The sequence below is a fragment of the Diceros bicornis genome, chromosome 26, assembly GCF_020826845.1.
Source record: "Diceros bicornis minor isolate mBicDic1 chromosome 26, mDicBic1.mat.cur, whole genome shotgun sequence".
NCBI lineage: Eukaryota > Metazoa > Chordata > Mammalia > Perissodactyla > Rhinocerotidae > Diceros > Diceros bicornis.
In genome coordinates, this window is record NC_080765.1 from 21,577,469 (window position 1) to 21,599,717 (window position 22,249).

General features: G+C 49.9%; 2 protein-coding genes and 1 long non-coding RNA gene across 4 annotated transcripts; 2 read left to right on the forward strand and 1 right to left on the reverse strand.

Annotated features, from left to right (window-relative positions):
• Positions 1-63: 63 nt before the first annotated feature.
• SPN (sialophorin) lies at positions 64-1,788 on the forward strand. Its single transcript, XM_058569644.1, has 2 exons — positions 64-148; positions 533-1,788. The coding sequence occupies exon 2, from the start codon at positions 549-551 to the stop codon at positions 1,779-1,781; it is 1,233 nt and encodes a 410-aa protein (XP_058425627.1). The 5' UTR covers positions 64-148; positions 533-548; the 3' UTR covers positions 1,782-1,788.
• A 444-nt stretch (positions 1,789-2,232) lies between these two features.
• On the forward strand, positions 2,233-22,029 carry QPRT (quinolinate phosphoribosyltransferase). 2 transcript variants are annotated; one of them, XM_058569645.1, is made up of 4 exons: positions 2,233-2,477; positions 19,717-20,252; positions 20,805-20,936; positions 21,010-22,029. In XM_058569645.1, exons 1-4 carry the CDS (start codon positions 2,324-2,326, stop codon positions 21,226-21,228), a joined length of 1,041 nt encoding a protein of 346 aa, XP_058425628.1. In that variant the 5' UTR covers positions 2,233-2,323; the 3' UTR covers positions 21,229-22,029. The 2 variants fall into 2 exon arrangements, with proteins under 2 accessions (XP_058425628.1, XP_058425629.1); XM_058569646.1 differs by lacking the exon at positions 2,233-2,477 and adding an exon at positions 9,249-9,366.
• Positions 7,951-10,734, reverse strand: LOC131422422 (uncharacterized). Its single transcript, XR_009224081.1, has 3 exons — positions 10,663-10,734; positions 8,589-8,797; positions 7,951-8,128 (listed from the first exon to the last, which is right to left on the reverse strand). It is a non-coding gene; the product is annotated as an uncharacterized LOC131422422 (long non-coding RNA).
• Positions 22,030-22,249: the final 220 nt, after the last annotated feature.

Sequence of the window (22,249 nt, forward strand, 5' to 3'; positions counted from 1 at the left end):
GTGGAGCAGGATGCTAGGGTGGGGTGGGGTGGGTGGAGCCCTGGGCCACTTCCTTTCCTCCTGGGGCCCTGTCCGCTCAGTCCCGCCCCAGCTTCAAGAGGAGTTGGAGCAACCTGGCCCCAGCCCTGTGCCCTTAACAAGTGAGCTGGTAAGTGGGTGCAACTTGGTGGGGCAGGGGCCTCTGTGGACCTGGGAACGTGCCTGTGGCCTGACAAGACCCTGATAGGTGATGGGAAAAGAGGATCAGGAGCCACTGGGGCTGAATCGGGTCAGGAAAGGCCAGAAGGCATGGCCATTGCTGGAGTCCAAGCTGTCAAGGCCTGAGCGGGGGCCATGGGATGGAATTGATGGGGGACCTGCCAGCATCTGTTCCCTTGTTATTTCTGATAACAGTAAAAGGAAGGGTGGAAAAAGCCGTTAAACCTCAAGTTAGGCCCGGCAGTTGGCAGGGAAGTGGGCAGGAGGGGAGGGCCTGGTTAGGTCCTCCCCCAGATCCTTATGTGTTCTGTTTCTCCAACTTCCCCACCCTCAGGTCCCAACTCCTACTCATGCCTGTTGCCATGAAAATGACTCTGCTTCTCCTCCTCTTTGGCGGCCTCTGGACCCAAGAGGTGAACTCTCAGACTCTGGCGAGCACAACCATGTCGCAGATGTCTGCATCCAGAAATTCCCCTATTTCTTTGGTCTCATATAACACTGAGGCCCCAAACCTCAACTCAGTGACCTCCAACCCTATAACAACAAGGGACTCAGAGAAGGGTGATGGCACCAGGTACCAGACCTCCCCACTTTCTTCAACTCCCTATACACCCAAAGAGTTGTCCATTTCCGGGACTTCCACTGCTGCCAGCAGTGGCTTCCCCGTCTCAGAAAAGGATGATGGCACCAGGTACCAGACCTCCCCACTTTCTTCAATTCCCTATACACCCAATGAGCTGTCCATTCCCGGGACTTCCATTGCTGCCAGCAGTGGCTTCCCCGTAACTGAGCCAACAACCTCCCAGGAAGTTTCCACCAAGAAGTCATCAATACTCCTGGAAACCCTTAATGAAACCACTAGCCCTGTGGTACCAACGATGAGCTCTGTGGACCTCCACATTACGACTGTTGGAACCAGGGTACCTAGCTTTCTGGAAACCTCCAGTGTGACCAGTGGACCCCCTGTCACCATGGCAACTAGCTCTCTGGAGACCTCCAAGGGAACCAGTGGACTTTCTGTTGCCATGACAACTATCTCTCTGAAGACCCCCAAGGGGACCAGTAGCTCCCCCAGCTCCGCAGTAAAAATACCCACCGGGACTACCTCAAACACCTCCACAATCGCAAACAGTGGTGAGCTCTCAAATCAGGGAACAAATGGCACCCTGCTGGTGGCTGTCCTTGCAGCCCTGCTGGTGGTCATTGTCCTCTTGATACTACTTGTGCTGTGGCGCAGGAGGCAGAAGCGGAGGACCGGGATCCTGATGCTAAGCAGGGGTGGAAAGTGCAATGGGGCAGTAGATGCCTGGGCTGGGCCAGTCCAGGAGAATGATGAGGAGGCCATGACAGCAACAACGAGAGTGTCTGGGGGCGACAAGAGCTCTGGGGTCCCTGAAGGGGAGGGGTCTGGCCGGCGGCCCACACTCACCACTTTCTTCGGTAGAAAGAAGTCTCACGAGGGCTCCTTGGCACTGGAGGAGCTAAAGCCTGGGTCAGCCTCCAGCCTAAAGGGAGAGGAAGAGCCACTGGTCGGCAGCGAAGATGGGGCTGTGGAGGTCCCCGATTCTGTGGGCCAAAAGTGAGAGATGTGGAGGCCCCTTAGCGCTTGTGAATAACAAGACTGGAGATCAGAATCATTTTTAGCTTTCATCACCTTCCCTCCTATCATCACTTCCAGCCCCATTGTCACCCAGCATCCTTTGGATTTTCACCCAGCATCTTCACTCCGAATCCTCATCCAGCTTCTTAACCTTGGATCTTCCGGCCAGCATCTGCACCCAGCATCTAGGCCAGGGCCTGCACCCACTTAACACTTGTAGACTGAATGCATAAGCCTTCCTCATCAACCCTTACTTCTCCCAATCACCTCTTTCTCCATGTTTTTGTCCTTGAAACCAGCTACTGGCTCTCCATAATGCCAAACTTCCTTGACCTATGAGTTCTCAGAGGATTCCCCAGCGATACCAGAGTCTGGGAAGAAGGAAATGACAACCCAGCACATTCTTCCCTAGGATTACTCTGGAAAGTACATTTGGACTCATAGATTAGGACAGTCCTACTGGGTCAGCCCATGAGCCTCCTTTAACTCTGGGCCCCAGTGCTCTGTGCCAGGCCAGCCTGGAGCATGGGCTGGGTGGCGTCACCTCGCTGTGCTCTCAGGTGTGCCTGTGACAGTACCTGGACTCTAGGCTTGCCTGTGGGCCAGGCCACTGAACTCTCCCCCACCTCCGGACTGAGGCAGCCAGAGGCTTCAGCTATTTCTCCTCCCAAGGGCAGAGGTAAGAGGAGTTTCCGAGCAGGTGCAGTTCTCAGAAGCCCCAGCACCTATGTGGGTCCATTCACGGGTGCGGTTTGTGAAGGGTGGTGGTGAGTACAGACGGCGTGAGGGGGGCAGGCAGGAAGGGCTGCAGAGGCTGAGGAGATGCCAACCTGAGGAACCGCTGAGAACGTGTGTGCCCTCATCTTTGCTCAGCTGGGGTGGAGGCAGTAGAAGATCAAACTCTGTCTGCAGCCCAATAAAGAACGCCGGCTTGATAGAAAGACTGCATGTGTGACCCGAGTGTGGCTCTTCAGCTCAGCAGATGTGTCCCTTCCTCAAACCTCTGCCACTCCAACACGAGGCAGGGGGAGAGGAGACCCAATAGCAGGGTCTTGCTGATGCTGTGACATGTTTAATTTGTTTGTCTGTATCTCCTCTTCCGTTCTCCAAGGGGAATCAATGAGAGTGAGCTAAATGAGGAGTAGTGACAGGCCTGTAGAACCAGGGGCTTCCCCTGTGGCTCTGGGATGGACAGGAGGGGACAAGACCCACCTGCGCTGTCTCTGAGTCCTGCCCAGACCAGAGCCCAGGGGGCCACACGGGCCACCGGCAGTTGGTATTTCCCCAGGGGAAAGGAAATTTGCAAAGAGGAAGTCGTTGAGTCAGAGGTTGCAGTGGCCGAGAGCAGACAGACTGACCTACAAAAAGACAAGCTGATGGGAACCGCAGGAGTGTGACTGCCATGTGGCCTGGACTGGCGGGGAGGCAGGAGATAGGGAAAGGGCTCTAGTGGGTCAGTTCATGGTGGGGATGAGGGGGAGAAGAGGCGGAAAGTGGTCATGGATCCACCCGGCCGCCATGGAGTTGTGCCACCTGTGCCTGGTCCATGGGGACAGGCAGAGCTAGGGCGAAAGTCCACCCCTCGCCAGTCAGGATGGGCACCCACAGGGCCACGTCTGGGCGCCTTTGCCGCCTCCTCACAAGATGCAGTCTGGGCTAACTGTAGCCCCAGCACAGCAGAAGTGAGCTCCAAAGGTCCCTTAGGGATACCGCAACTGTCTTAGATCTGTCAAACCAAGGGCCCCAATTTCAGGTTTAGAAAACATTGTCACTGATCTGAGGCCTTCAGCTTCCCCCCTCCCCCTCACTGGACACATGCAGTTGTTTTCTGAACCATGACTAGATTCTGGGTCCTGGGCGAATCCTGAAGTAAATGAAGTGGGGGTGGGTAAGGCACTCATTAGAGTTATCACAGCCCAGAAAATATCAAAATATGTGACAAGTTCAAATAGAGACACCAACAAAATTTTATGAGTGCATAAAAAGAAGGGAGTGCTGGGCTGGGCCCGTGGCTTAGCGGTTAAGTGCGCTCACTCCGCTGCTGGCGGCCCAGGTTCGGATCCTGGGTGTGCACCGACGCACTGCTTCTCCAGCCATGCTGAGGTCGCGTCCCACATACAGTAACTAGAAGGATGTGCAGCTATGACATACAACTATCTACTGGGGCTTTGGGGGAAAAATAAATAAATAAAATTAAAAAAAGAAGGGAGTGCTGCACTGCTCCTGGGGAGAGTGTAGGAGGCCCCCCCCAAGAGTTTAAGTTGCACAGGGTCTTTGTCATATTCACTGCTATGCTGGTGGCTATTGTGCCCAGCATGTAGTAGATCCTCAGTAAATATTCATTTGAATGAATGAATGAATGAATGGAGATGACTTCTCACAGATTATGGAGGCTGAGAAGGATTTTGCCAGGCTGAAAGGTGGGAAGGTCACCGTCAACGGAGGAGATTTGCACAGGCCCAGTAAGGAAAGAGTGAGCAGTCCAGTGTAGATTCTTCTTTGGACAAACACAGAATGGATGACTTTCAATTCTCTAGAGGGAAAAAAAGCAAAGGAAGCAGTAGATTTTATAAGACCAAAAGGAAAAAAAAAGGAGAGGAATAAGGAACAATAAGGAAATATAAAATATGGTGATGAAAGGACCAAACATATTAGTTATGAAAATAATTGTAAATGTCTTATTACACTTATCATAGTTGCTAAAAATCATGTTTTCAAAAACTATGTAATGACTTTGAAAAATGTCTACAATATAATGTTAAGTGGAGAAAAAAGCTAGTCACTGATCTGTAAATACATGTGACTCTAATTCTGTAATAAAAATGCAAAAACTTGGATTTTTATAGAAAAAAAGATTTGAAGGAAGTATCCTAAATGTTTATTGTGGTTGTCTGTAAGGTGATAGGTTTACGGGGGATTTTTATTTTGTTTATACTTTTCTATATTTTCCAAATTTTATACACTAAATATCTATCACTTTTACAATTAGAAAAAATATTCACAAAAAGATGTTTCCCGGGGGGTTGGGGGCGTCTGGTTTAAGGAGAGGTCTGTGGGAGCTGAGAGGCTGGAAAGGGAGATGGGAGCCATGCTACCAGGGCTCACAGTTTGAATTCCCTTCTGACAGCAGTGGGGAAATCAGCAAACCTTGTCTGCTCTCCTCTCTTCCCGGGCCTCAGCAAGTGGTAGATACCACCACTGGGCAAAACGCGTTAGAACCCCCATCAAGCCCCTCTCTCTCCCCTGTCCTCGCTCCCCGGGTGTCAAGTTCAGCTGATTCTTCTTCTTCCACAGTCCCTGAGCCATTCCTTCTCTGCAGACCCCATCACACCTCACCTGGTCCTGCTGAGACTTCCCTTTTGGTCTCCTGACCCCTATCCCTTCCACCCTCTGCCCATGATGGTCCCAAGGCCCCTTCTAAAAGGCCTCTCTGTCCAGATTACCCCTGCACCCACTAAGGCCATCAGGATAGAGCCCACCTTCCTTAGCATGGAGGATAAGACCCCTTGAAGAGCTGGCTCTGCCTGGTCAGCCCTTGGCCCAAACACTGTAGGCCCTCGAGCCTCATCAAATTCCTTGTAGTTCCCTGAATATGCCAGGTGTTTTTCTTGGTGTGTGTGTGGGGGTATAGTTTAAAATGTTGAAAATATTTATCTTGTCCAGACTTTTTTACAGTTTTACAATTAACTTTTCACAGTTAATTACCTCTTTTGCAAAAGTTAATTACCAGCACATTCTAGTTTCTTAAATAACAGGATTCACACACACAATCATGTACCGTGTATTATGCTTCACCTTTTATTTTAAAACACATACTTCTGTTTTATTCTCAAAAGAGCACAAATAAAGCTTTGTCATCCAAAATGAAAATTCCAGATGGAAGAAGGATTTGGATGGGGAAGGTCTTGAGAAATCTGTTAATGCAAGTCACTTTTGTAGACAGGAAAAGGGCCTCTATGCATAGTTCTAAGGACATTTCATTTCTAAAAATGGACACAACATCTAAGTTTCCTCTGCATCCCCATTTCTGACCCTTACTCACGTTCAGTTCGGCAGGCAGAACCTATGAAAGATGGGCTACCTGGCAGCTACAGGCAGAGTTGAGCCGTTGGGCTGAGAGAATGGGAAATAGAACCCATCCCTGAACTCCAAGCTCAGTGACTGTGCCAGAAGGCAGATCAAGCCAGGACTGTTAACAGGACAAGAGAGGAATATAATCAGAAGGTTCAAAGATTCCCTAATAGTAACAAAAGTAGACCCCAATCAAGAGCAGAGAGAAAACTTTCAAACTCTAAGGTAGAAGAGCCCACACAGTGGGTGACTGTTCTGTTCTGGGGATGTTTGGGGTAGAGCCATTAGACATCAGAGCCACAGTATTTTGGAGACAATCTACCTGCTCCTGACAATGAGCTGCAGATGGATGCCTGTGTGCCTCAGCCCCCTAGGATGCTCAGCATCTGCCTGCCCAGCTTGTGGCATCGGGACATCCTAGCTGGACCATGGCCCAGATCCCAGGAGGTGTTGGCCCTGCAGAAGGCCACATGCTCCCTCCTGCATTTGTGCACACTGTGCCTGAAGATGGCCCACTCCCAGCTTGTCCCACAACACACACATCTTGACTTCCTGCAACTCCTCCTCAACAGTCAAGATTTAGCTCAAATGTCACTGCTTAGAGAAGCTGCCCTCGCTGCCCCCGCCCCAAGCAGACATAGTGTTTCTTCTCCACTCCTACAGCACAAACAACTGGCTGTAATTATGTGAAGGTGTCCCTCACTCATTAGACTGTAACCCCTCCAAGTCCGAGTGTCACCTTGGTGGCTCCAGCGTCCAGGGCCCGGCACATAGTGGCAACCTAATACATGTTCACTGAATGGAGGGGTAAATGAATTAATGAATAAACAAACAATGGTTTTTAAGTAAACGTATAGCAAGATGAGATCTATCTTTTGAGTGAAGCTAGCATCCAGGAGGATGGCCTGAAGGCAGTGTGGCCCAGGCCCAAGATGAGAGTGTCATTCTATCCCAGTTAGATACGGTGCGAGTCTAGCCTAAGGTGAAAGAAGAGGTCAGATTTGAAATATATTTATTCAGAGAATAAGATTTTCTAAAAATTACTGATTATTTTATTAAAATAGTAAAAAATAAAATAATAAAATAAAATAAAATAAAATTTTATTTATTAAAATTTTTTTTTCAGAGAATAAGATTTTAGAACTAATTGGCTGTTAGAGGGGATGGGGGAAAATGAGATCACACTTCAAGTTTTCTATCTTGGGAGATTGGGGAGATGCTGACATCATCACGTGGAAATGCAGAGAGATGAGCAGTTTTGGGGGAAAACATAATGAGTTCATTTTTAGAACTGTCAGGAGGGATGTTTTGGAGATGGTTAGAGTAGAGACAGGGAACTTGGGAGGGAGATCAGAGCTGGTATAGCGTAAGCCCTGACAGTTGTTGTTTTTTTCTTGTTTTTTGTAATGCAAGTGCCCGACTTAAGTTTTGATTGCCTAGGCATCCACTTCAAAGAGGCATCTGCTTCAAAGAGGGCTATCTCAAATAAACACAGTGCCTGTCACCAACTAGATAAGGAACCAGGCTGCCTCCTCTGCTGAGTCTCTTTTGTTTTAGAGATTTCGGTTAATTTCAATAACTGATCATCTGGGTCGCTGTTTTTTTCCCTCTTCCTGTGCTTTAAATTCCCGCTCTTCTGTTTTAAACGCACCAATAAAGAGTTAGCCCACGAAATCCTAGGCCCCCCGGCCTCAACCCCAATAAAAGCCCAACCCCAGGCCTGTTTCCCCTTTTTCTCTCCCCCCAACAAGCCTCCTGTGTGGCCCCAGGTGTGCTATGTAATTTCCAGGTCTTGTAACTAATAAACCTTTATTTTTTCAAAGTTTCCTGATGGTTATTGCTAAAGGACGTCTTGCAATCATAATAAGAAACACAAGAGGTGGTCCAGCCACGCCATTGCTTATTGATAGGCTGAGACCCACACTAAACAGCTGGAGATATAGATTTGAGAGTCATCTGACATTAGATAGCAATTTAAATAATGGCATAGGGGGACAAATGCACAAGCTATATCATTTACTGTGTAGAATGAGAAAAGGAGAGAGCTGTGGAGAGAATCTTAGTGTGTTAGTCAGGGCAGGCTAACTGCTGTAACAAAACAAACTGTTTTGTTACCCCAAACAACCCCAAACTCTCAGGGGTATAACTCAAGAGAAGTTTTTTCCTTGCTTACGTAACAGTCCAATCCTGGCATTTGGTGGGTGACTTTCCATAATGTCATTCAGGGACCCAGAGTCCATTTTGTGGCTCTGTCAATTCCTAGCGAGGAGAGAGAGGGAAGGGTCACAGGAAGGCTTTCATGGGCCAGGTCTGGAATTGGCACGTATTACTTTTGCCCACCTCCCGTTGGACAGAATTCAGTCACATGAGAGCCACAGTGCAAAGGAAGCTGGGAAATGTAGTTTAGCTGTGTGCCCAGAAGAAAAAGAGAAACAATCCCATCACACTGAGGAAACACTGAAATTTGAGAGTTGGATGTAGGAAAAAGGACCGGCAAGAGATAGCAAAGAGCCTTTAAGAGAGAAAGCAGGAGAAAATGATGTCTAGGAAAAAAAGGGAGAAAATAGTTTGGAGAAGGGCTGTCAGGAGCAGTCCCCGACTAGAGTGAGGCGAGCAAGGTGCCGAGGTGCATAATGGAAGCTGAGAGGGAGGCCTCCTTCCATTTTGCACCCCAGGACCCCTGCTTGTCTCACCTGAGTCCCAGTTCTGGCAGGGTCACCTGCTGCAGAGGAAGAAACGGGAGAAGGCTGGGAAGATGGCAGTGGATTTGGCAATCAGTGACTCGAGCAAGCAGTTTCCCACGAAGAAATGGAGTCCCCGGCAGTTCTTGGACAGGAACGTGCCTGAAGTCCCAGTACAGGTTACTGGCAATTTCCCAGTTTCCCCATTCAGAAGTCTGGCTCTGATCTGCCTGTGCCCTTAAAGTACCTTGGAAAGAGGGAAGAGAAGGAAGGTGGACATTTGTTAAGTTTCTACTCCATGTTACTCGCAGAGTTTTCTCATTCGATTCTCAGTTGAACCTGCGAGGTAGGTCTTAGCCCATTTCACAGCTAAAGAAACTGAGGCGCAGAAAAAAGTAAAAAGGTGCTTGAGATAAAAAGGATAGAATTAGGATTTTCCCAGTGCACCATCAAAGAGACTTTCCAGCCCTCACAAGGGAGCAGATTCTTACATTTGCAGCCTCACACCCTGGGGCAGGGCCAGGAGGGCTGGGGACGTGGAGAGAACAGGGCCTCTGGTCAGAGAGGAGATGACTTCTGAGTTACATAACTGAGAGCTCCTCCTCTGACGATGGAAGGGAAATAAGGTGTGTACAGCCCGAGGGGTCCTGGAGGAGGGCGGGAGGGGGAGCCCCAGAGAACCTGGGAAGGCTGGCTAGACCGGCCCCTCCTCCCTTCCCTCTGGGAGCCCCACCCCCACCTCCAGCCTCTCCAAACACTGGATCTGAGCAGTGGACACACCAGCCCGGCAGCTGCGAGCTGTCATGGACCCTGAAGGTAAAGGAGCCTTCCAGACTTTTCTCCCCAGTGTCCCTGCACCACCCTCTCCTGCTCCTCTCTCCATCTCAATTTCTGTCAGTCTTTTATCTCCTCACCCCCACGGGAAGGCCAAGTCTCCTCTGGTCTCCATCTAACTCTATTACCTCCCCACCTCCCTCCAACCTCTCTGAACCCTAAGCACTCCTTTCTGTCCTCCAAAGGCCTCTTCTCACTCTTCTCTCTCCTTCTATGTTGGGTCCCTGGTGAGCTCTGGGGAAGAAAAGGGCTTGAGGCCCAGGAAAGGCCTGGAGGAGGGTGCTTCCCCTGGGGGCTAAAGGGGACGGGTAGTGGGAGGCTGGAGGAGGAACAGCTCTGGACTTTGCCCCTTGCTGGCAGCTCTGGAGGAGCAGAGGCAAAGTCCTGTTCAGCTGCGCAGGGTGGGGGAGGGGGCTTGAATGCAGTGATTCTCTGGCGGGGAGGGGAAGGGGGTGGGTATCGGGGTGAGGTCGCTAAGGAGGCTGTATGTAGAATGATAGGGGCCAGGCTCTGGAGTCCAGAGGCTCCTGTTTGAATCCCAGCTCTACCAGGAACAGGCTGTGTGACCTTAGGCAAGTCACCTGACTTCTCAGAGCCTCATTTCCCTGCATTGCAAAATGACTATAATAGTCCCCTGCTCATAAGGTTGTGGGGAGGACGAATGACATGATGCATGGAAGGTGCCTGGCTAGTGCCTGGAGACAGGAGGCCCTCCTTGAGCTCTCTGCATTTTCACTTTCCCCTCCCTGGGCTTCTTCCCCAGCTCTGACCTCCCTCCCCTGGTTTGGGGCTTCTACTGGCCAAACACACACACACACACACACACACACACACACACACACACACACGGCCCCTCTGGCTTGGCCATGAAACCAGTTCTTGGTTTAGAAACAACCTCAGAGTCAGAGCCTGGGTTCAGATCCCATCCCTGCCACCTGCTAGCTGTGTGACCTGGGACAAGATGCTCAGCCTTGCTGTGCTTTGGTTTCCTCCTTGGTGGTGATTTACGTTGGTGATGTGGTTGATTCCTCACATCTTTGTCTCCAGCTCTGAGCCCTCCCCAGCTTCCAGTTCCATTTTGGAAAGCCCTGGGGGTCCATCTCCACCTAGACATCTCCCCGGCGTGCTGAACTCAAAGTCTCCTCCCCTCCACCAGCTCCATTTCTCTTCTTGTCTCACCGTCCTCCTACTCAGACCGGAAACCTCGGGGTCACCTTTGATGGTTCACTCTCCCTCGCACACCGATAGCCAGACAGTTGCCACGTCCTATGGACTTACCTTCACAGCATCAGCTGAGCCTCTTCCCTCTCTGTTCTCAACTCCTTCTGAGAGAGCAGCCTGGTGGAGGCTGCCTTTGCATCACTGCCTTCATGTGCACGACAACACGTGATGTTGAGTTCCGGGCCAAGCAGAAGGGTTGGCGCTGGGATCACTGCCCCATGGGAGTTAAGCCAGCAGGGAGTACACAAGTCAAGTGGGGGAGGCAAAGCTGGGGAAGTGGGGGAAAGAAGGCACGAGGACAGAGTTGGGGCAGAAGCAGATGGCAGGCCGGTGGGCAAATGCCAAGAGGTCAGACTTGACAAGGCCAAGGTGTGAGAGGGTGCGGCCAGGGCAGGAAGTCTGTGGCGTGGGGTGCAGGGTGGTGTGCCCTTTTCTTAAAGCCTGGGGGGGCTGCCCTCCCATTACACTTTACCCTGGCTCACTGCTTCTTGCCCAGGCTGTTGCAACAGCCTCCCACCTTACATCTTTCAAGAACCCTAGACACAATTTAAATTTCAAAGTGCATTTTTGATCATGTGACTTCTGATCAAAAGTTTTACTGACTTCCCATTGCCTACTGAACAACACCCTGACTCTTTCCCGTCATTCAAGGCCTGCTCAGTCTGGCCCATCCTACGATCAGCCTTCTCTCTTGCTACGCTGCGTGTCTAAGATTGTGCACCTTCACCTACATACGCTCCGTGCCTCTCACTGCCAGGCCTTTGCTCTCTCCATTCTCTCCGCCTGGCAACCATCCTCTCCTGTCCTCTGCCAACCTATTCTCAGAGCCAACCTTTCGGAGCCTCCTCTTATTGCTCTCATACCTTAACGACAGGTCATCTCTCCCCGCTCTGAAATTCTGTAGATCGTTCTACCACCTGTGTGATGGGCAATCCCATTTGGCCCTATTTGGAGATCATTTCTCTTCTCCAGGGAGAGAAGGGGGATAGAAAGCACATTTCTCTGGAAGCTGCTAACCAGCGTCTGTCTCCATCTGGTGTTTGCCGAACGGATCAACAAATAAATAGGTTGAAGAACAAAGCTGCCAGAGTCTGACACCTGGGTTCAAAGGCATCTGGCCAGGCCTTGGCTCAGGCATCTCATTCCCTCCTCATGGCAGCCCTGTGATTTCCTTGTGAAACACTCTCAGAAAGGTCAGCAAATTGCCTAAGGTCACCCAGGTGGTGGAGCCGGGGTTCAAACCCAGGCATTTCGTACTCCCAATCCAGGCTGTTCCTACTACACCAGGGACAGAGCCCTGGAACCGACTGTGGCTTGCAGAACTCTGTGAATATTAACTAATAAACATATAATAATTTAAAAATACAACTTAGTGATAGATTAAATGGCGGTGTGGTGAGGTAGGGTAAGTTGAGGGAACTCTGGAGCCAGCCTGCCTGGGCTTATGATCCTGACTCCACATTTCCCAGCTGTGTGGACTTTTGGGCAAGTCACTTGCCCTTTCAGTGCCTCAGTTTCCTTATCTGTAAAATGGGGATAATAATAGCACCCCCATAGGGTTGTTTGAAAATGAAATGTGTTAATATACATAAAATGCTTGGAACAGTGCCTAGGAAGGACTGTAAAACTGTCAGCTGTTATTATTATTACACATTATGTCATTCTGGATTCTATTATAGACAAGTGGTAGTAGGCACCAGAGTTTTAAGAAAAATTTATAAAGGCAAAACCTTTAAAATTGACAACGTCTATCTAAGTTAATTTTTCCCTGTAAATTGGGGGAAACCATCATTACTTGGTTTTAGCTGGAAGACTTTGTCAGCCTCACGTACACCACTGTGGCTGCAAGCACAGGCCACGTCGTTACACATAAAATTAAGAACAAAGACTTGTGTTCATTTTAGTTGCATTTGCAGAGCCTCCCTCTGCGCATCCATCAAAGGCACGAACAAGAGCTTGTTAAATCACTGAAGCAAAGAGGAAGGGATGCGGTTTCTGATTCTGGCGAGTGCCTCCGGGCGAGGAGCCCCAGTCTAGTTAGGGCAACACAGAGACAGTAAAAATCAGCCACAGTCCAGACGAGAATCACAGAAGTACCAGGGAGGGGGGCAAATCTCCATATATCCTGTAAGAGTCTTCAGTTTATCTGTATCTTTTTACATTGTTTGTAAAGAGAGACGTGCAGGAAATATCCCAAGATGCTTTGGATCCCCTCAAAAAGAGATGCGACTTTTAATAAATTCTGGACAACCGATTAAGAAAGCATTGCCTCGAGAGATCAAGGTTACGCTCCACAGAATAAAACTATACTCTCTGAAGGCAGGCATCCTGAGAGAACGCGACATGTCACAACTGCGAGGATAGAAAGCAGACAGGACGTTCCAGCTGTTCCCGCCGAGCAGCAGCAGCTTGGCAAGGTCTCTGGACCAGCTCTCCTCAGGCAGCTGCAAAAACAGCCCTCCCCCTCTCTGCAGTTCCTTCCAGCAACAGCTGCTCATGAGGAGAGCCCGTGCTTTCAAAGCAACCCACAGGAATCCCTTTTGTTAGAAATGCATGAGAGAGTGAGGGCCTAAAGAAAACCAGAGGTATTCATTTTTCACAAACGGAACGTGGCGCGTGCGACATGCTGCCTCCACAATAGGTAATCAGAACAAGTAATCTCAAAGACGGGAGCAAGAGAGGAGCCCCTGCTGGCGGAGGCAGTGTGGGGTTCGAAAAGTACCCGGCTGTGGAGAGGGAAGACCAGGCTCCACGCTGATCATTTTCTAGCTTTATCGTTTTCTAGCTCTGCTCTTTAGGTAACTTCCCCTTTCATTTCTGAGCGTCAGTTCTCCATCTATAAATATAAATGATACCTACCTCGAAGAATTGGAGGAAGGACTTGTGACAAAGTATAGCAAGTGCCTGGCATATGGTAGGCACCGAGGTGTGGTAGCTATTATTCTCTTCTGCAGTTCAGAAGCTCTCAACCCTGTGATAAATTAGAACTACGTTCCCACATTCCAGACCAGTTATATCAGAACCTCTGGGGGTGTGGCCCCAGCATTAGCGTTTGGCAAACACCCCAGATATTTCCATCGTGCAGCTGAGGTTGAGAACCACTGCTCTACCATCCTAAAAAACTCTCCTGGACCCTATCTCAAGGGAGGGCTCTCTCTCTCTTTATTTATCTATTTATTTTACTTTTTTATTATAGAGAATTTCAAACATACACAAAAGTAGACAGAAAAGTATGATGCAGCCTCATGGACCCGTCACCCAGCCTCAGCAACCATCAACTTTTGGCCAGTCCGGCCCCCTCCACATCCCTTCTACTTTCTACTTTCCAGGATTACCTTAAAGTAAAACCAGCTCTCAAATCTTTTCATACATGAACATCCCACCATTTTATTATTATTATTATTATTTTTAAACATTTAATAATTTTATTTATTTACTTTTTCCCCCAAAGCCCCAGTAGATAGTTGTATGTCATAGCTGCACATCCTTCTAGTTGCTGTACGTGGGACGTGGCCTCAGCATGGCCGGAGAAGCGGTGCGTCAGTGCGGGCCCAGGATCCGAACCCCGGGCCACCAGCAGCGGAGCACGAGCACTTAACTGCTAAGCCACGGGGCCGGCCCCATTTTATTATTTTTTAAAAGATAAGGACTTTTCTTTTTATTACAACCACAATACAATGATTAACAATTAACTTTTTGAAAATTTCCTTAATGTTATCAAATATCTAGTCAGTGGGCAGATCTTCAGTGGTTTCATAAATGTTCTAATTTGGTTTCAACTTGTTTGTTTGAATTAAGATTCAAATAAGATCCATACATTGTGATTGGTTAGTATGTATTTTAAGGTTCTTTTAATCTTTTGTTTTCCTTGCAATGTATATGTTGAAGAAATTGGGTTATCTTCTGGTAGAGTTTCCTGTGGTCTGACTTCTGCTGGTGTGTCCGCAGGGTATATTTTAACACGTTCCTCCGTCCTCTGGTTTTCTTGTGAATTGGTGGTTGCAACTAGAAGTCTGATCTGCCTCTGGGTCAGCTGTTTGGCGAGAGTATTGTGCACGAGTGGCGGTGTGTTTTCCTGTCGGGGTGCCCAGTGTAGGCTGTCTTTCTTCTTGATGTTGGCTTTTGACGCTCAACACCTGGACCCACTGGCTCACAAGGGTTGCAAAAATGGTTTGTGCCTTTCAGTAGAGCATTGGTTCTTGTTTAAGTGGACAATTCAGTGATTTTTAGCAAATGCACCGAGTTGTGCAGCCATCACCATAGACCATATCCATCACCTCAATCAGATCCCGTCCTGTTTAGAGTTAATGCCCAGGCCCAGGCGACCACTATTCTGATGTCTATCTTTCTCAATTTGCCTTTCCTGGATGTTTCATATAAACAGAGGCCTACACCACATGGTCTTGTGTGAGCCCTAGTTCTTAACCCTCCTGTGCATCTGAGTTGCAGCGGGAGCTCTTCCAATACCTGGATGCCTGGGACCCACCTCCGAAAGATTCTGATTGGGTTGGTCTGGAATGGGGCTGAGCAGCAGAGTCTGAAAAGCTCCCCAGGTGGTTCCAATGTGCAGCCCAGATGGAGGGCGCTGCTTTCTCAACTTCTGCTGAGAGGAGTGGTCCACACCCACTGCCTCAACTCGCTCACCTCCCATATACCCCTTGATTGTGACAATGTGGCTTCTGCCCCCACCGCACGGCACTAAGACTGCTCTGGCCAAGGCCTCCCAAGTGCTGAGTCCAATGCCCATTTTCAGCCCTCTTTCTACTTGCTTCTGCTCACAGCTGCTCCTGGAAACCCTCTTCTCCTTCCAGAAACCCACTCCTGCCTGGTGCAGCTTCTCTTTTCAACAGCGATGCCTCTGTGTCCTTTAAATACTGGTGGTTTCCCAGAACCCTCCTCTTCCCTGCCCTGGTAACTGGATGCGCTGCTATACTCGTCCATATATGCTGGCGGCCCCAGGATCTCCATTCCTCACCCCGATATCTCTCCAAACTCCAGAACCATTCTTCTACTCACCATCAGGACATGGCCGTCCACACATCCTGCTGGCATCTCAACCTTAACATCTGAAAAACCAAAGTTAATCTTTTCCCCCCAGCTCTGCTGCTTATAAGCTGTGTTACCAGGGCACAATAGAGGAACCTCCTTGAGATCCAGTTTCTGTGCTTGTAACATGGGAATAATCCCCTGTGGTGAGCTTCAGATGAGAGAGCATAAGAGAAGTGTGGTGCCCACAGCGGGCACATCACAGGCCTCAGGCAAGCGCTGGTGCTGCCTTCTGCTGTGCCCACCTCCACCCCCGCCTACTCCTCCCTGAGTGGCTCCTTATGTCAGTTTTCAGCTACGCAGGACAGAAACCCAAGGCTTCTACATCTTATTAGCTGCTAATTCCGGTAAGTTCTACCTCAAAAACAACTCACACCTCTGCCCCTGCTAACTGTTCTGCAGTCACTGCCCAAGTTCAAGGCTTCATCACTTTTTGTCTGGCCCATTGCCTCAGCCTCTGTTTGTCTCCCAACCCGTCTGCAGTTGGTGGCTGAAGTGACCCTTCTAGAACAAAATCATGATCATATCCTTGCTTAAAATTCTGTGATGGTTCCTAGGATCTCTCCAAATTCCTCAGACACATAGTTTATTTCTTTTTCACTTTGGCCTCACCTCCTGCCATTTCTCCTACGAATCCCGCTCAGCCCTCCCTCACCTCCTCTCTCCATTTTCTTGCCTTTTTTTTTTTTTTTTGAGGAAGGTTGTCCCTGAGCTCACATCTGTTGCCAATCTTCCTCTTTTTGCTGAGGAAGATTGTCTCTGAGTTAACATCTGTGCCCATCTTCCTCTATTTTGTATGTGGGACGCCACCACAGCATGGCTTGATGAGCGGTGTGCAGGTCCACGCCCAGGACCTGAACCCTCAAACCCCAGGCTGCCGAAGCAGAGTGCGCAAACTTAACCACTACGCCACGGGGCCAGCTCCTCTATTTTCTTGCTTTTGAGGCTTGAACACCTGCTCTTTCAGCCTGAAATGTCTTGCTGTCTCTCTTCCCCACCCCACACCTCTGCCCGGCAAACATTACTCATCCTTCAAGGCCACTAAAACTACCTCCCTCCTCAGGGACACTTAGTCATTCCTTCCTCTAAGCTCCCACGATTCGTGGTAAACGCTTCAGTCATTCCTTTAGCAAACACGCCTACTGTGTGCCAGACAGTGTTCCCCAGTGCTTTACAAATATTAACTCACTTAATTTTCATAACAACCCTCGGAGGTGATTATTCCCATTATCCCTGGCACAGGCGAGGAGCCTAAGGCCCCCGCGAGGTTGAGTCATTTGCTCAAGGTCACTTAGCTAAAGGAAGCAGAGGCAGTACTGGACACCAGGCTGTGTGGCCGCGGAGTCTGGTTCTAATGCATTCCACCGTGCGGCCTCTCTGCTTGAATAAGTATCATTGACCACTTAGTATTAAGCTAAACAATATGAAATTGCCAATATTTGACTGTTTTTTGACCTATAAAAGCAGCACATTTGGGTGCCAGCCTGGTGGCGTAGTGGTTGGGTTCTTGCACTCCGTTTCGGCGGCCCAGGGTTCACGGGTTCCGATCCCGGGCACAGACCTGCACGCACTCATTAAGCCATGCTGTGGCCGCAGTCCCGCATACAAAATAGAGGAAGACTGGCACAGATGTTAGCTCAGGGACAATCTTCCTCAAGCAAAAAGAGGAGGATTGGCAACAGATGTTAGCTCAGGGCCAATCTTCCTCAGCAAAAAAAAAAAAAAACAGCACATTTGTATGGTTCAGTATGCTAGGCACTTGGGATACAGCAGAAAACTCACTGGACAGACACATCTTTGCCCCCAGAGAGGAACAACAGCAGAGTGTGATGATGGGGAAAGAACAAGGAGACGAGTGAGCATGTGACCTGATTTAGGGGGTGTGTGAGAGCCCCCTGCCGAGGAAGTGATGTCTAAGAGAAGACCTGCAAGAGGAGTTGAGGTGAAGGGGGAGTTTGGAGGTGAGGGTAAGGGAAGGAACTTACAACCTTGGAACAGCATAGGCTAAGGCCTGAAATCTAAGAGAAAGAGCTGTCCACTCTGTCACCCAGCAATTAGTACCTGGCACAGGGCAGGTGCTCCGTAAGGATTTGTCAAAAGAATACATGAAAACAGAAAGAAGTTAAGAGAGCTGGAGCTAATACAGTGAAAGCGGGGTTTTAAGCAGGAAAGTGATCCACTCAAATTTACTTTTTTATTGTTTTATTTTAAAGTCAGGTTTAATGAGGTATAATTACAGACAGTAAAATTCACTCTTCTCTGTACAGTTCTGAGTCTTGATAAATGCATCAGTCATGCAGCCACCATCACAGACAAGATATAGAACAGTTCAATCACATCCAAAAACTCTGGTGCTGCCCCTCTGTGGCCAGCCCCTCCCGACCCCTAGGGAACCACCAGTCTGTTCTCTGTTTCTATCCTTTTGCCTTTTCCAGAATGTCATTTATGATGGACTCAATAGCATGTAGCCTTTTGAATCTGGTTTCCTTACTTAGAATCATACATTTGACGTGCGTCCCTATTGTGTGTATTAGTAGTTGGTGCCTTTATTGCCGAGTAGAAATCCATTGTATAGATGCCTCATGGTTTGTTTATTCACTACTCACCAGTTGAAGGGTCCAAATTCACTTTAAAAAGCAAACATCGTGCACCTCATCTGAATGGAGCGGAGGCCTCACGTCTCTGGAGTGTGAAGGGTGGAGACTGGGACTATGTCTTTGTCCCTTTCACTGACTGTTCCCAGCATCTGGCTGGGGCACAGCTGGCTCTGAGTGAGGAATGGAAGCCACTTGGGGCAGTTGTGGGAGACAATGTGGAGAAGGAGGGTGGGGAGCCATCACTGAGGACTGTGGCTGGGAGTGGGGGGCGGAGATTGGGTGCTTGGCTTTGGGGAAGAAGGGCTAGATAAGAAAGGCCTGCTTCTGAGAGTAGAGCAAGCCAGAATGTCTAGCCTTAACTTCAACTTGGATCAAAAGTGGGGGAAACAAAACAGAACAAAACAAAATCCCCTCACATGCTATCAAATTGTCTCCCCCTCCCTGGGGAAGCGAAGTCCTGCTACAGCGCGCGCCACGGAGGCTGCAGGTCTTCTCCCGGCCGACAGATGGCGATGTTGCACTGTGCTTGAGCTCGGCCTCTGCCGTCACCCCACTCATTCAACAGGCGTGAGGGGCCCATTAGCCGCTACGCGCTGGTGGGAAGGACCTTAGAGACCAGCTGGTCCATAACTCTTATTTTACAGGTAAAGGACTCGCCCACACTCCTGAAGCTATGTTTCGCAGAGCACGGGCTCAAACCCAATTTCCCCGTGCTTTTTCCTCCTTGTACAGCCCCCATCTCTAGAAAGAGGACAGTTTGAAATGTCAGGCGTGGGAGGGGTCTCCAAGCTAGAGGGCAAAGGCGGAGGGACAGACGGCCATGACCACAAGGCCTGGCCGGTCTGACTCTGCTGGCAGTTTGCTGTGTGACCTCAGCCAACTTGCCTTTCCTCTCTGGTCCTCAGTTGCCACATCTGTAAAAAGTGGAACTTCCAACTTTAATGTACTTGGTGCTATAGAGAAGACTGGGATGAAAGCAACACACAGCTCACGTTCTACTGGGGGCTTCAGCTCGTAAATATCTACTCCTTCTGTGCAGGGCAGACTTAGGGTGCCTTTCAGGTGGTGTGCACTTCTAGTTGGTAAAGAGGGGTTGATCCAGCACTAGGTTTGCCAGATAAAATATAGGACTCTCAGTTAAATTTGAATTTCAGGTAATCAACAGATAATTTTTAAGTATAAGCATGTTCTAAATATCACCTAGGATATATTTATACTAAAAAAATCTTTGACATTTGTCAGAAATTTAAATATAATTAGGCATCCTGTATTTTTATTTGCTCAATCTGGCAAACTTGTCCAGCCCATAGGGCCCACCCAGTGCCCCAGCCCGTCTCCCAGGCCCCCCAGATCGTCACTCTGATTGGCTAGTGCCCAGTTTGGCAGATTGTTAAATATTTTGACAGTCACTCCTGACTATAAGACAGGCAGCCAACATGTAACACCATTCTCTCTCCTTCCCTCCCAGGCCTGGCGCTCCTGCTGCCTCCTACCACTCTGGCTACCCTGGTGGACGGCTGGCTCCGAGAGGACTGCCCAAGCTTCAACCACGTTGCCTTGGTCACAGGGGCAGCCCCCTCGCAGGCGGCGCTGTGGGCCAAGTCCCCTGGCGTACTGGCTGGGAGGCCTTTCTTTGATGCCATCTTTGCCCATGTCAACTGCCAGGTCACGTGGTTCCTCCCTGAGGGATCAAAGCTGGTGCCTGTGACCAAGGTGGCAGAGGTCCGGGGCCCTGCCAACTGCCTGCTGCTGGGCGAGCGGGTGGCCCTGAACATGCTGGCCCGCTGCAGTGGAGTTGCCAGTGCTGCCGCTGCTGCTGTGGAGGCCGCCAGGGGGACCGGCTGGGCTGGGCATGTGGCGGGCACGAGGAAGACTACACCAGGCTTCCGGCTGGTGGAGAAGTATGGGCTCCTAGCGGGCGGGGCCGCCTCCCACCGCTACGACCTGGGAGGGCTGGTGATGGTGAAGGACAACCACGTCATGGCGGCCGGAGGTGTGGAAAAGGTACATGTCCGGCTGAGCCCCTGCCCTGGCCCTGCTCCCCTCCACCATCACAGCCCGTCCCTCTACCAGAGACCCCAACCACTCCCTGGTGGATAGTGATGTTGAGGGATGCAAGACTCCTCCAGCCCTCAGTCGTTCCATCTGTAGAATGGGGGTTGGATTGCTTCTCTACCGGCGTTCCACTGCTGCTTGGTATCATGTTCAAGAGCAAAGGACAAACCACTGGGAACCAGTGTTGATGGCTCTACGACCTTGGGCAGGTCACTCTAACTCCCCAGACCTGTTTCCCAGCTGTGAAAACGTTCTTGAAGACTATTCTGAGTCAAATTGAAGTCAGGTCCAAATGCCAAATGTTGCTGATAGTTGGCCATTTTTTTGACCCAACAGAAGTGGTAATTTCATGTGGTTTCACCTAATAGGAAAGAAACCACCCGATGCCCGTTTTCCTCATTAACCCCAAGCTCGCTATCCATCTGGGGCCTTTCGAATGCCAGTCCCAGCGCACTGTGCCCCTGTGCCAGGTGCCACCCGTCCTCACTCTCGCCCTGACAGGCGGTGCGAGGGGCCCGGCAGGCGGCCGACTTCACCCTGAAGGTGGAGGTGGAGTGCAGCAGCCTGCAGGAGGCTGTGGAGGCGGCCGAGGCGGGCGCAGACCTCGTCTTGCTGGACAACTTCAGGCCTGAGGTGAGGCGGGGTCTGCTTCCTGGGAAGGGGCCGTGTGGGGGGCTCTCACCTCCCCTTGGCTTGCGTCCCACAGGAGCTGCACACCACGGCCGCGGCGCTGAAGGCCCAGTTCCCGGGCGTGGGCGTGGAGGCCAGCGGGGGCATCACGCTGGACAACCTCCCTCAGTTCTGTGGGCCCCACATCGATGTCATCTCTCTGGGGATGCTCACCCAGGCTGCCCCGGCCCTCGATTTCTCCCTCAAGCTGTTCGCTGAAGGGGCCACTCCAGTGCCCCACGTCCGCCGGTCCTAAAGCCAAAGAGGATGACCCTGGTGGTGGGATAACGTGGTTCCTTGGGACCCTCAAGGCTACACACAGCCAACAGGACACTCTTGGCATTAGCCTGGGCGAAAGTCCAGGCTCTGCCGCTTACTGCTTGTGTGACCTCGAAGGGCTGACTTCACCTCTGCTCACCTCAGTTTCCTAATCTGTAAAATGACCTAATAAATGATCAACCTAATGGATTTCTTTGGGTGATAATTAACACATAGTAAGTGCTCAGTAAATGTTGGAAATTACCATAGTTCATCTATTCTAAGATGCATTTTTTTTATCACACACTACCTTTTCTGAAGTCCAAGTATGTCTTTAATCAATGGTGTCTAATGGTTACCGTCAGCTGGGCACTGGTCCTGGTCACGTAGCCATCGTGGCCTGTGCATGCAGCTTTTAGATAAAACATGATAACAGTCTATAATTAAATAAGTCCAAAAGAGCTCTTTCGACAAGTATAAAATAGGAATTTTAAGTGATAAGAAAGCATCGGTTGTAGTTCAATTGACAGTTTTCTTTTTGAGTAATGGTATGTGTGTGTTACAATCAATGGCATCTTATATTTGAGGACATATGGCATCAGGTCTGATATTCAGCCGGAACCTTGCACTTGGTTGATGCCCATGTTGTACCGGTTATTAAGTATTTTGCCTCTCACCTCTGGCTACTGTTACACATCTTTGGTGGAGGTGAGAACCTGTCCATTCCTCACTTCTGAGGTCCCCAACAGACTCCACCATGCATCCTTCCCAAAATAAAAGACCTCCACTTGCTGCTGAAGGCCTTTTCGGGTCTGGTTCCATGGGGCTCTCACTAGTTGGGAGAGGACGGTGGGTACGGGGCAGCTGGGGCCAGAGAAAAGGTCAGTCGAGGGAGTAAAGGATGGGTGGGTGGGGTTCCAGGTTCAGATGTCAAACTTCCTTCTGTGCTGTCAGGACTCGGGGGTCTAAGCAGAGGATTTAAATCCAGCTCCCAAACACACACACACACCTGAGGTCTC